The sequence below is a fragment of the Hemicordylus capensis genome, chromosome 5 (assembly GCF_027244095.1).
Source record: "Hemicordylus capensis ecotype Gifberg chromosome 5, rHemCap1.1.pri, whole genome shotgun sequence".
In the NCBI taxonomy this organism is placed as follows: domain Eukaryota; kingdom Metazoa; phylum Chordata; class Lepidosauria; order Squamata; family Cordylidae; genus Hemicordylus; species Hemicordylus capensis.
In genome coordinates, this window is record NC_069661.1 from 121,127,787 (window position 1) to 121,142,039 (window position 14,253).

Consider the following 14,253-nt stretch of genomic DNA (forward strand, 5'->3'; position numbering starts at 1 on the left):
CCTTTCATCGGGACTTACAGGTGAAACTCGGAAAATTAGAATATCGTGCAAAAGTCCATTAATTTCAGTAATGCAAATTAAAAGGTGAAACTGATATATGAGACAGATGCATTACATGCAAAGCGAGATAAGTCAAGCCTTAATTTGTTATAATTGTGATGATCATGGCATACAGCTCATGAAAACCCCAAATCCACAATCTCAGAAAATTAGAATATTACATGGAACCAAGAAGACAAGGATTGAAGAATAGAACAATATCGGACCTCTGAAAAGTATAAGCATGCATATGTATTCAGTCCTTGGTTTGGGCCCCTTTTGCAGCAATTACTGCCTCAATGCAGCGTGGCATGGATGCTATCAGCCTGTGGCACTGATGAGGTATTATGGAAGACCAGGATGCTTCATTAGCGGCCTTCAGCAATTCTGCATTGTTTGGTCCCATGTCTCTCATCCTTCTCTTGGCAATGCCCCATAGATTCTCTATGGGGTCAGGTCAGGCGAGTTTGCTGGCCAATCAAGCACAGTATACTGTATGCTTTTCAGAGGTCCGATATTGTTCTTTTCTTCAATCCTTGTCTTCTTGGTTCCATGTAATATTCTAATTTTCTGAGATTGTGGATTTGGGGTTTTCATGAGCTGTACGCCATGATCATCACTATTATAACAAATTAAGGCTTGACTTATCTCGCTTTGCATGTAATGCATCTGTCTCATATATCAGTTTCACCTTTTAATTTGCATTACTGAAATTAATGGACTTTTGCACGATATTCTAATTTTCTGAGTTTCACCTGTATGTAGCAGCCTTATTACACCATTTTAATACATCTACCAGGACATTCAGAAAAAAGTGTTTCCTTTCTTTTAGTGGACAAGAAGGCAGTATCACCTACACTGTTGCCAGGTTTTGTGCAGCAGAGTCCACCAAGGGATTGTAAAGGGTGCTAAGTTGGAATGTAATTATTGAATATCAAAGCATGTAGGAGTTTATCCTTTTCAATGTCTGAAAGCCACATTAAATGCCTGTAACAGAAACCAAAATAAGGGGCAAGAAAATCTACAAATATACCCCCCCCCACACACACACACTCTCTCCCAGGGAAAAGGGGCTGTTTATTGAATATTAATAATTCCAAGAAAGTTAGACCAAGCATCTTAGCTCTCATGTTGGTGAAATCAAGAAGATTCTGAGCACAGGTGCATGATTAGAAGTTATATTTCTAACCCACTTTTTCTTGTATGTCCCTAGTGAATATTCTGAATAAGAAATACATATTTGCTAAAGAGAGAGAGAGACAGAGAACCTTCGCTTCAATGACTCTTCCTCGTGGTGGTCTCTTCCTGTCCTGTTGGCTGGTAGTGTGACCGAAAACTCTGGGCCTCTGCCATGGCAGTTTTTCTGTTGGGAGCAGCATTGCTTATTGTTCAACCTCAGGCAGTGCCTTCTAGACCAGCCATCAACTCTAAGGCTGAGGCTACTGTTCAGCCTGCTCAGAAAGAACCTTTTCAGAAAAGTGACTTCAAAGAAAACATTCATCTCAATGGAACATTTCAGCAGCTTCCACAAACTGTCATCATTGGAGTACGGAAAGGTGGAACAAGGGCCCTGCTAGAGATGCTAAGTCTCCATCCAGATATAGCGGCAGCAGAAAGTGAAGTCCACTTCTTTGACTGGGAAGAGCATTATGGAAATGGATTGCAATGGTATATTAACCAAATGCCATTCTCTTATCCCTACCAGATAACCGTGGAGAAAACCCCAGCATATTTCACCTCACCTAAAGTGCCTGAGAGAGTGTATAGCATGAACAAGCTTATCAAATTACTCCTTATTTTAAGAGACCCGACAGAGAGGGTGTTATCAGACTATACTCAAGTGTTCTATAATCACATGCAAAAACATAAGCCATATCCCTCCATTGAAGAGTTCCTGGTTAAAGATGGTGAACTCAATGTGAACTACAAGGCAATAAACAGAAGTTTGTATTATATTCACATGCAAAACTGGCTGAAGTATTTTCCTTTGGATCACATTCATATTGTAGATGGAGACAAGCTGATCAAAGATCCTTTTCCTGAAATAGTGAAGGTAGAAAGGTTTTTAAAGCTATCTCCTCAGATAAATGCTTCAAACTTTTACTTCAATAAAACAAAAGGCTTTTACTGCCTAAGGGACAGTGGTAGGGATCGGTGTTTACATGAGTCAAAAGGAAGAGCACACCCCAAAGTAGATCCAATTTTACTTGAAAAACTGCATGGATATTTTCATGAACCAAATCGCAAGTTCTTTGAACTTGTTGGCAGAACATTTGACTGGCACTAAAAATGGTGGTAAGTTGGGGATAGAAGATTCTGAGGAGCCCATGGTACTCCAGTGTGCATTTAGAAAAAGAGGGCATTTAAGCTATAATATTTATTTGTAAAATCCATAAATTACTTCTGTACAGTATTAGATTCATAACTGCCATATAAGTTAGTAATATTTTTCTACTTGTTAAATTAAAAAAAACATTTTGTAATGTTTTTCATGGTTAACACTGTGTAGTATGTCTAATATGAAGAAACAAAAATATTTCATGGAAGAACGTCTCATGAGATTGTGTCTTTTAAATTATGAGTATATGTAAAAGAACACACATGTTTAAAATGCATCTGCTCCCCCTTTCCGTAGACTTCAAGGTTTTGCTGACTCTAGCTGATCTTTACTTTGATATTTTTATTCTGCCAACCCCTAATCAAGGTATATTTTTAGATTTATTTATTTAATCATAAATGACTGAAAAATCAAAAATGGAAAAACAGGTAAGGCTCTTATTAGTTCAATCCAAAAAACAACAAAGCATCAAACAGCAAGTTTTCAAGTCTACAGAGTTCCTCACTGGGTTAGATGGTAAACAAAAAGGCAGGCAAAGGGAAGTGTTGTAGAGACAAAGGAAGTGAAACATGGTAGTACCCTCATACTTAAATATAAAACCTGGAAGGATGCTTTTTATCCAAATATCCCACTGTGTCTATTGAAACTATTTCACACTGTTTAGAAACTAATACAAGATTGCATGAAGCCCTCTAAATTTCATCCTTAATTTTACAAACTTAAAACTTGAATAAGCTCCAACAAGCCCTCATTCAGCCTCCAACATACATTAGCTTACCATTAAGCCGGATGAGGTTCTGAAGGATTTGAAAGCTTGTTGTTTGATGCTCTGCTGCTTTTATTTGGACCAACCAAAAAGTATTACCTACTCTGTCTTATAAAATATTTACTGTAGTGTGTCTTATTGGCACACTCGGATGCAGGCCTATTGACAGCAATGTTAAGTCTTATAAAGGGGTTTTTCATAGTGAGCTTTCCCAGGTCAAGAAGCAAATAGCTAGATTTATCCCAAGTACATTCATCCTAAGCACATTAAAGAAGGAAGAGTAACTGACTGAGCTTGCTGTTGCTAAAGGTAAGGGACTTGGCCTTTCTGTGGAAAAGGTGCCTCTTGGAACCACATGCCAAGGGGCCATACGAAGACACAATCTTTTAAAACTGGGGAAAGAGTCATTTTCTTTGGCCACAAGGTTAGACATTTAGCACTGTTTGGGGAGGCACAATGCATTGTTACTTCTGCTACAGCAGTTGGCAGATGGGAGCTAGGCCTTCTTTCTGGCTCAGTTAACACATACCCCAGCTAGAGGAAGGATCAGAGAGAAACTTGTTCTTCCTGTAGCAACTGAGGTCCAAACTACATGTGATGTTTAAAGAACTGTTTGTTCTCGTGGGTTATACTATTGACTAAAGAAAAAGCAATCAGATTGAGACTGTGGGGGCTTCGACCCTTATTCCCAGGAGGCCCCGGTCAGAAAACTAGTATGGTATAGTGGTCACAGTGCTGGACCTAGACAAAGGAGACCCAGGTTAAAATTGCCACTCGGCCATGAAGTGAGTTGGGCTACTCACCATCTTTCTACCTGACCTCCTTCACAGTGCTATTATGAGGATAAAATGAGTGGCTGTGTGGGAGGGGAGGGGAGGGGAGAGGAGTATAACCATGTATACTGCCTTGATCTCCCAGGAAGAAGGGTGGGATAAAGATCCAGTTAGTAATTGCATCTATTTCTGTATCTAAGAATGGTGGCTTTTATGTCATGTCAAGCCCAGATGTTCCTTCATAATCAAATGGAATCTTTGCCCCTGAAATCTTTGACAGGATACTTTTAACAACCAAAGTTAAATGAAATATAGGATCAATGTTAGCTGAGATGGCTTCAACAACACCACAAGAGCAGCTGATGAAAAAAATATCTATTCCAATGTGTTTCAATCATATCTATTTTAACTTGACTGCCTAAGAGAGAGGTATTTGGGAAGAATACATGTCTCCTAGGCAGTCAAGTGAAAATATTCCTTGAAAAAGATATGACTGAAACACATTGGGATAGATATTTTTTTCATCAGCTGCTTTTGTGGTGTTATTTTTAAAGACCATTGAAACATAAACTATAGTTGTTGGCTCCATAAATGCAATTAGCCTGAATACTTCATTCTCCTGTGCGTATGCCCAAATGAACTTAAAGCATGATTCCTTAAGTTGGTGAATTTTTGAAATATTTTGGTTGTCTTCCATCAATTATATTGTTCTGTTATAAAATCCTCTAAATCCAGGATTTTAGTACTGTTGTACTATTGGTTGTACTGTTTAAACTACACTAAATCTACACATTGCCCCATTAGCAGTGGAAGATTCAGGACAGAGTATGTCCTGAATCTACACAAAGAAAAGCAACTGAGCCAGTTCATAATGCTCTGTGTCTCTGTTATGCTCTTAGCATGATTAAGAAATTGAACAAGCAAAACTGTATAGATGAAAATCTGGAACCAATGCAGACAGAAGCAGGATTTGTTGTCACTGGCTCCCATTGAGTTTCGTGGCACAAGGTAGATAGCCAGTAAACAACAATGGTGTTTGGAACGGGCAACGCTTGCTTTTCACCATTGACCTTTTATTTTCTCCATTACAAACAATCAACTGCCTTACAATCCTATCAAAGTGTTGCACTTGGGGATACTGTCCAAGTCAGGGCAACGGTGCTTTCTGCTGAAGGGGAATACAGAATTTCAAGACTGGAATGAGCCTTTGCAATAGAAGGGCCCTCTCTCTGCCCTATTTGTCAAAACAGTCATTTTGCTAGTAAACATATTTGCATATTTCTAGTCTGCAACACTACTTGAGTGAATTGCTTTTTAAATGCTCTCTCAACATTTCCATTGCATGCATCCATTTTAGTGTCAGAATGCAGGTGTAATAGAACGTCCATACCTGCATAGGTTTTCAGTCACTATGTTTATGGGAGAGCTTTTGTCCATATTTGCTTTAACTGTACATGTGGCACAGGCAGACAACCTTGACATTATTTTAGAATATTTGCTGAGGGTACAGAAAGAGTAAGCCATCTGCTTTTGATTCTCCCCCCACCCCATCATCACCTTTATAGTGGTTTCAAAAATTTGTAAAATTAATAATGCAGTGAACACAGATATACTACAGATTTTGAAATATATTCTGGGTACATAAATCATATGAGTCATAGCAGGGAACAGCAGCTGGATGTCTGGAAGCAGCTGGTCTTGTGGATCAGCTGTCTTATCACAAAGAGTGAGCAGAATGTAACTTGGTTAGCACTTGGGTACCACCTAGTGTTTCCTGTGATAGTGATTGCTAGCTACAGTCAGGTTTTTAAATTACATCTGTAATACCCCAAGCTAACCCCATTTTTTGGGAGCAGATCTTTTTTTTAATATCAGTGGGACTTATTTCCAAGTAGACAATGCAGCCTAATGTTACTACCATGGTCTGTCAAAAAAGCAAGAGTACTGGTTTCCTTGTTCCTGAATGTCCCACACTGAGTTGATCCTCCTTGAAGGTAGATGGGTTCTTGTTGGGTAGAAAGGCAAAAATTTAAATAAATACCAGTGTTTGGAAACCAAATCTGTGCAGGAGATAGAATTATAGAAACACATAGAACAGAGGCAGTATTGTTTCTCATTTCACTTGTGAATGCCTTGCTCATTGGTCTTTCCATTTTTTCCTCTTACACCACATTACTGTGAAACATGTACATATAAATAACAGTGGGATTTTAAAAAAATAAAAAATATGAAGGTAAGTGGATGGTGGAACCACCTTAAGTGGTGCAGAGGGGAAAGGCTTGACTAACAAGCAGAAGGTTGCCAGGTCTAAGCTCTGCTGATACTATATCTGGTAGCAGTGATAAGGAAGATGCTTAAAGGCATCATCTCATATTGCGTGGGAGGAGGCAAAGGTAAACCCCTCCTGTAGTCTACGAAAGAAAACCACAGGGTTCTGTGGGCACCAGGAGTCGAAAATGACTCAACAGCACACTTTATCTTACCATAAGTGGGTGGTTACTTTGTCTTGCCCTTTCCTTTTGACCTGTATTACCTAGGGGAACAGAAATCCATGATTTAGCAGGCATACTTCACTGGTACTTGAAGCACTAAAATCCTTATTCTTCCCCCCCAAAAGGCAGCAGATGTGCATATTTCTCTGGATATAAGAAAAAACACCAGCTGTTGTGTAGAACTAGTGCGTTAATCTAGGTTTGCTTCAAGTGAGCCTCACTTAATAATTCCTCAAATGTTTAGCCCAGATGCTGCTGCACTACAGTTGCTAAGAAGATGAAGATTGACTCTTTTATCTGGATCGGAGGCGACGGAGGAACTGTTCTACTAAAATGTGTTTCCCAAGGAGCCCTACTGATTCTGATGGAGCCATTTGTATGCTTATCTAGAAACCATGCTCTCTACATGAAGTTTGAAAATGCTAGCTTGAAAATGAAGTTATAGAGAAATGCTATATATGAGAGAGAAATGAAGCTCAAGGGCTGTGCTCATGACACCACTAGCTGCCTGGGTTACCCCAGGCAGCTCATGTCATCAGGAGCACCAGGAAGGGAGGACTCCAGTGTGCTCCAGTAGAGGGTAGCCCTCCTCTTCTATTCAGGGCTTTCCCAAGTACAAAATGAATCTGCAGTTCATTTTACCTTGGTAGGTGATCATGTGAACTCTCATCCCTGGCTAACTAGGCTTTCCCTGGCCCACTGCCATTTCTGGCAGCGACTTGGGAGGAACGAGTGGCTGAGCGGAGCAGCTGTTATACCTAGAGCAACTGTGGGCAATCTTACAGTCTGCTCACCCATATCCTAATTTGGGCAGGCCATGTAACTGTTTCATGGGTGGTGCTGTCTTTGCTTTAACAGTTTACCTATTAAATATGTCATACACCACTTAGAGATACACACATCAGGCAGTATATAAATATGATAAATAAATAAGCATGAAACAATGGCATGGTTTCGTTCAATGGTGACATACAAAAAGGATATGGCACTCCATACTAGTGCTAGTGCTTCACTAGGTTACCAGCTTCATAATCTCTCAAGTAAGGGAACCAGTTTGGTTTAGTGGATAGACTGTTACACTTGGAGTGTAGGGACTCAAAGCTCACTGGGTGACCTTGGGGCCAATCCCTTTCCCTCTCCCAAAGCTTAACCTACTGTACCGGTTATTGACAATACAAAGGGGAAAGGGAGCATGTGAGCTCCTTGAAAGAAGGGCAGCTGCAAATGCAAACAAGAATAATAGTAAGATGCAAAGAACCTTTGATGGTGTTGACAAAGTGTTGGACTATTGAGACATGAGTTTAAATCACCACTCATTGGGTGACCACCCTGCTCCACCATAAAACTTACTTTCGGTCTGAGCTATCCCTGAAAGTTTTATGTGAAGATAAGAGGGGGTGACCACACGTTTGCTGCCCTAAACTCCTTGGAGGAAAGCAAGATGTAAATGTGATTAAATAAATAAGGAATCTCACCACATAAGGTTGTGTGGGGTTTTTTTCATACTCACATATTTAGTTCACCTTACACGTGGTGACCAGTAATACCTTTCATCCTAAAGAGTCCTGATGAAGTCCATTTAGGATGGAAATTAATATGTGTAATGACATCAGGTTGTCTAGCCCTTATTTACTGCCTAATCTCCTGTCACATAGGAACTTAATTTACCCCCACACTTAAAAAGTCAGTTCTTTGTAATGCAACTGGATTTTCTCATTGGGCACACAAATGCCTAATGATTTCTATATTCAGTCCCCCTCCAATAAGGGATATAACATTTGATTAACTAATTATTTGCAGCCTACAGGAGAAGGAAAAAGAGTGAAGTTCACTTTCAACATTGCAGACTAGGAACTGGAGATTACTAAGTATATACAAAGAGCATCTGTGAGCTAGTTGATTTGTTGGCAACTCAGCTGACTGTAACACAATGCCAATTTTGAAAGTTCTGCCAGCTTTATTGTTGACTTCGGTTTTGCAACTTCCAGGAGATATTTATAATTGAATATGGCTTTAGGTTGGATTGTCACACATTTCATGTTTTATCACACTGGCATCTGTCTGCTGATTTAATTATTAAAGTGGTGCTAACACCCAATGCAGTGTTTTCATATTTAATCACTTCTATCAGCTGATGTCTCATTCAGTGTTCCCTCTAATAAGGATTCCCAGATGTTGTTGACTACAATTCCCAGAAGCCCCAGCTACAATGGCTTTTGCTAGGGGGTTATGGGAGTTGTAGTCAACAACATCTGGGAATCCCTGTTAAAGGGAACACTGGACTCATTGTTCTAAACACTTTGGAGAGAAAGCTAACAATGGACAGGCTGGACAATGCCATAGCACTCCTCCCATGACTCATCCTAGAATGTTTCCAGCCACCCTGGGGAAGCTGTTTAAATATGAAATATGCAAAGCAATAACAAAAAAGGTGGGGGGAGGATGTGATAGTCAGTAAGCAGGAACACAATGGATATATGTTTTAATAAGAGGTTTAATGGCTTATGAAAATATTTTGATTGTCAGCTCAGTGAACCAGTGCACGTCTCCATTCAAGTGATACCCAGGGAACAGTGCAAGATTTAACAAGATTATGTGGCTTGTACACATATAGAATACTGGAATAGGATAAAATACAGGGAATACAATCTAACAAGCCCCTTTAGGGAAACATGAGGTTTTCTAGGTGTACATCTCAATTTCACACTTAGTTCCCTAACAGAGGCTCTTTAGTGCAAATCAGGACTTTTGACTCCAACACATGGCACCCAGAGCTGCTGTTTGAGAGGGAAGTTCCCCTCTCCTGATTGCAGCCATTGAACATTAAAACTAAAGTGCTTTGACTCTGGTGCTGGAACTCTGAGAATGAAGGCATTATTTAACCATATTCATGATGGCATTATTCATATACAACTCCATTTTCTCCTTTTACTCACTTTTCTTTCTGACTCCACCACCACCCACCCCATATTTATATATACACACACACTCCCTAAAGGAGTTCTAATCAACAAAACATAAAGGACTAAAAGACAGAATACAACACATCCCTCCCCTTTATAACAAACAGAACTGAACTGATTAAAATTTGGTAACAAAATCTTTAAGTCTTTTATGTGATCTCCTGTCACACAAACTTCTCCTAATTCTTGGGTTCTCTGGCACAGGAGCTGTTAATAATTTGTTTTCTGGTGCAGAGGATTGTTCATCACTTTCATCAGCCTCATCTGTGAGATCAAAACTTGAGGCTGGACCAAATTCCTCTTCAGTTCAACAATAAGGAACTTCTCTCTTGAAATCAGACTGCCTTCCCTCTTTTCTCATAGTATTCATGCTTGAAAATCTCAAACTGCTCCATCTTTTTCCAGCATTCAGAATGACAGAATATCCTTGGATTTTGATTATATGTTTTGGTCCAGAATATCGGGAACATCTCTTTCTCACTTTATAAGGTAGACATACTTGAATATAGTTCCCCAGTTGAAATTCTGATCCACATACAAGATATATACAGATACACACACACTCTTACACACTTACTTAGTTGTTTTTCCTTCACCAGATCACAAATCTCTGTATCCTCAGGGTCAGATGGCACCGAAAGTCCTATCAGTTGTTGCCAATGGGCAAGTTTGATGGTAGCTTTACATTCTCTCAAGAGTTCAAAAGGTGATTTTCCTGTAGAAGAATGAGGAGTTGTTTGATAAGCAAATGGAGTTTCATGGATTGCCTCTTTCCAGGATTGTTGCCTAGTAGCCAGCTGTAAACTTTCTTTCACTAATCTGTTCATTCTTCCCACTAAGCCATTACCTCGCAAATGGTACAAGGAAAGAGTCTTGTGTTTTATCCCATGATTATGCAAGTATTACTCCATTTCAAATGGGATAAGCTGTATCCCATTGTCAGTCACTAGTTCTTTGGGAAGACCTTCTTTCACATACTGAAGTCAAGGGGTTGGGAAAGATCTTCTGTGATTTGTCAAATATGGCACAAGCCATACAGTGTCTGAAAATCTTCAATACGTTTGTCCATACTAGGCCACCAGAAACTTTTTCCGATTCAACTTTTAGTAAAGCTCATGCCCAGGTGACCTGCATGGGCAATTTTGATCACTTTGCTTTTAAGGAGGTTGGCATCACCAAATGATCAGTCTTCAGCACCAGCTCATTGAGAAGGGACAACTCAGTCGCTACATGCACGTATGGTTGAATATGTTAAGGTACTTTGTTTTTGCATGGCTATCCATTAGTTATATAAGGTTTGATTTTCATACAAGAACAACGGGAGATAGCCATTTTGAAGAATCAACAGGTTCTGTGATGTTTGCATGCTGCAGTCTTGAAAGCTCCAGTTTAAGTGGTTGGTGCAATGCTATGGGTATGTTCTTCACCTTGTGTTGTACAGGTATTGTATTTACCTTCATCTGAATTTTATGTTTGCATGTATGACAGTGGCAGGAAATTCGGGGGGGCGGGGGGGGGGCAAATCCAAGAAATCAGCAATCATATCAGCATATGGATGCTCCATCATCTGTAATACAGGTTCCATGCTATTTGGGTCTAACACTATCCAGGGATCTTTCTGGTGTTTCCAACCCAATATTAAGAATACTTTTTGTGACATGTACACTATCCCTTCTGAAGTACATCCTTTGTATTCTACGACGGCAGTGAAGTATCCATTTATGGTAATGGGGAACCTCCATATCCCCATGGGTAGATGTACGAAGGCTGTAGGTGATGATCTGATATAGTAAGGACATCAGATCCTTACTGCACAGATTGTAAAGCAGATGTGAAATGATAGTCAGCCAGCGTGGTGTAGTGGTTAAAGTGCTGGACTAGGACCGGAGAGACCCAAGTTCAAATCCCCATTCAGCCATGAGACTTGCTGTGTGACTCTGGGCCAGTCACTTCTCTCACAGCCTAACCTACTTCACAGGGTTGTTGTGAAGAGAAACGTAAGTTTGTAGTACATCGCTCTGAGCTCCTTGGAGGAAGAGCGGGATATAAAATGTAATATATACATAAAATATAGTCTATGGAGAACCAGAATCAGCCAGTATCCGCACTTTGTGAGCATTACTTCACGATGTGGAGAAGCGCTGACTCTGTCACACCTAAAACACAGGAAGTGGTTCATCTGCCTCATCTTCATATAGTGATTCAGTAATTGAGCTGACAGCAGACTTGCAAAACTTAGCTAAGTGTCGTCTTTTCTTGCACCTTTTGCAAGTGACAATGAGCCAAATTGGCTTTGTATGCAGAATCTCCACCTGGCAGTGGCAGTGGTAGCTTCTTCTTTCTTGTGCTGCCACTTTCTGTGGCAGTGCCATATGAGAAGACTGGGATTGGAAGGATTTAGACTGAACAGCCTGGATTTCAGGAATCTGGTTTGGGGGCACCAAACATTGCGATTTGGCACAGTGAAGAACATTTTATTTACTTACTTACTTATTTAAACATATTTTTATACCACCCAAAACATATGTCTCTGGGTGGTTTACAACAAAAACAGAAAAGTTAAAAACATTAGTTAAAACAGATAAATGACAACAAAGAAATTAAAACATTGGTTAAAATAAATCACAGCAAAAAGTTAAAACATTACAACAATTTAAAACCTTAAAACAATGTTTTAAAACAAAGTTAAAACTGTTAAAATGGTATTTAATTAAAAGCCTGGGTGAACAAATGTGTCTTTAAAGATTTTTTTTAAAATTGTCAGAGATGGGGAGGCTCTTATTTCAGCAGGGAGAACATTCCAAAGCATCGGGGCAGCAATGGAAATGGCCCGTCCCCGAGGAGCCACCAGACGAGCCAGTGGCAAATGCAGACAGACCTCTCCTAATGATCTCAATAGGTGGTGGGGTTCATGACGAAGAAGACATTCTCTTAAATACCCAGGGCCCAAGCTGTTTAGGGCTTTATAAGTTATAACCAGCACCTTGTATTTTTCCTGGAAACCTATCGGCAGCCAGTGTTGCTCTTTCAATACAGGAGTAATATGGCCTCTCTGAGATGACCCAGAGACCAACCTGGCTGCCACATTCTGAACCAGCTGTCATTTCCGGACTACATACAAAGGCAGCCCCACATAGAGCACATTACAGTATTACAGTCTGGAGGTTACCAGTATATGTACCACTGTCCTGAGGTCGTTTATCTCAAGAAACGGACACAGCTGCCGTTATCAGCCAAAGCTGATAAAAAGCACCTCTGGCCACCACCTCCCTGGGATACCAGGGAGAGGCTTGGATCCAGAAGCACCACCAGACTGTGTACCTGTTCCTTCTGGGGAAGTGTGACCCCATCCAGAACAGGCAGCTCAAACTCATTTCCTGAGTTTCGACCCCGCACAATAAGTACCCCTGTCTTATCTGGATTCAATCTCAGTTTGTTATCCCTCATCCAGCCAATCATAGCCCTGCACCAAATCTGCTGATGATCTCTCCCAGCCGTTTCATGTAGATGTTAAACAACATCGGCGACAATACGGAGCCCTGAAGGACACCATTATGTGCCTTATTTTCCACCCTGCTAGCTATCTCTATGACTTTATTCAAGGTAAGTTTCCACTCCACTAGTTTTTCATGCAGTTTGGAGCAGTTCGTTTTCCTAACCATCTGATCCCTGATCATTTAATCAGTAAAGTTGGCAAACTCGCACGTTACATATAAGGCACATGTTACACTTGAGGCATATATTGATCAATAGATTCATCAGGCAGTTGGGATCTATAACAGAACTTGTAATGTTCAGCATCACATTCAAAGTAGGGTTGAAATGATTTTCTAAGGCTTGAAGAGCATAAGAACAGCCCTGCTGGATCAGGCCCAAGCCTAAGTAGTCCATCATCCTGTCTCACATAGTAGCCCACCAGATGCCTCTGGGAAGCCCACAGGTAAGAGGTGAGGGCATGTCCTCTCTCCTGCTGTTGCTCCCCTGCAACTGGTATTCAGAGGCATCTTGCTTTGGAGGCTGGAGATGGCCTATGGCCACCAGACTAGTAGCCAATAAGAACATTATAATGGTTGGCATCCTCTTCCACATGGGTAGGAAATGGCAAATTATATATTCTTTGGCCTTCAAGGCCCAGGTAGTGCAGCAATATAACCTTCTGGTTTGCTGGAGTAAAATTGGGTCTGTATAGTGAGGAGGTGATTGCAGAAATAGGACCTCTGTTGCTTCCAGGAAAGAGCAGGTTCTCCTGGGGTGGACAAGAAGAAAGGTGGCGGTGGGATTTGAGCCATGCTTCTGTGGAGCATCCAGTGAACAACAGAGTTCAGGACTGATAAAGAAAAAGCACCTTCAGGGGTTGTTCAGGTCAAGAAGCAGGAAAACCAAGCAGCAGCAGCAATAGTAGAATGCAGCAGTTCATGAATGTAGGCCCAGTGATGCAATGAAAGGAAGATGCAGGAACCTTCACAAGTTTTGCAGACTCACACGCATAGGTGGTTCAAGAGCTTGTCACCAAATGTTTTATAGCAGCTTCCCTCATAGATACAAAGTCATCTTATGTTTGTTTAACTAAGAGTTTATTCAGAAACAACTCCATTTTCTCTCCCTCCTTTCCCTCCCTTTTCTTTCTGACTCCAACCCCTGCACACACACACACACTCTACAGGATCCCCACTGGGACAAAGTTCTAATCAACAAAACATAAAGGACTACTAGTTAGCATATAACACATTCCTAATACTAGGTGTTGCTGTATTGGTGCGTGTTTGAGTGCTGAAATTGATCTGAATGTTTAAAAATAGGTACATAATTTCCAGACAGCAGCAGCCAGGGAGGAGGTTTGCTAAGTAAAACCATTGCATGCCAAGATGTGGAGATCAATAGG

The 14,253-nt window shown here is 40.6% G+C and overlaps 1 protein-coding gene across 1 annotated transcript; it reads left to right on the top strand.

Annotated features, from left to right (window-relative positions):
• Positions 1-1,390: 1,390 nt before the first annotated feature.
• Positions 1,391-2,592, top strand: HS3ST1 (heparan sulfate-glucosamine 3-sulfotransferase 1). The gene has a single exon (XM_053257528.1). It carries the CDS (start codon positions 1,391-1,393, stop codon positions 2,324-2,326), a length of 936 nt encoding a protein of 311 aa, XP_053113503.1. The 3' UTR covers positions 2,327-2,592.
• Positions 2,593-14,253: the final 11,661 nt, after the last annotated feature.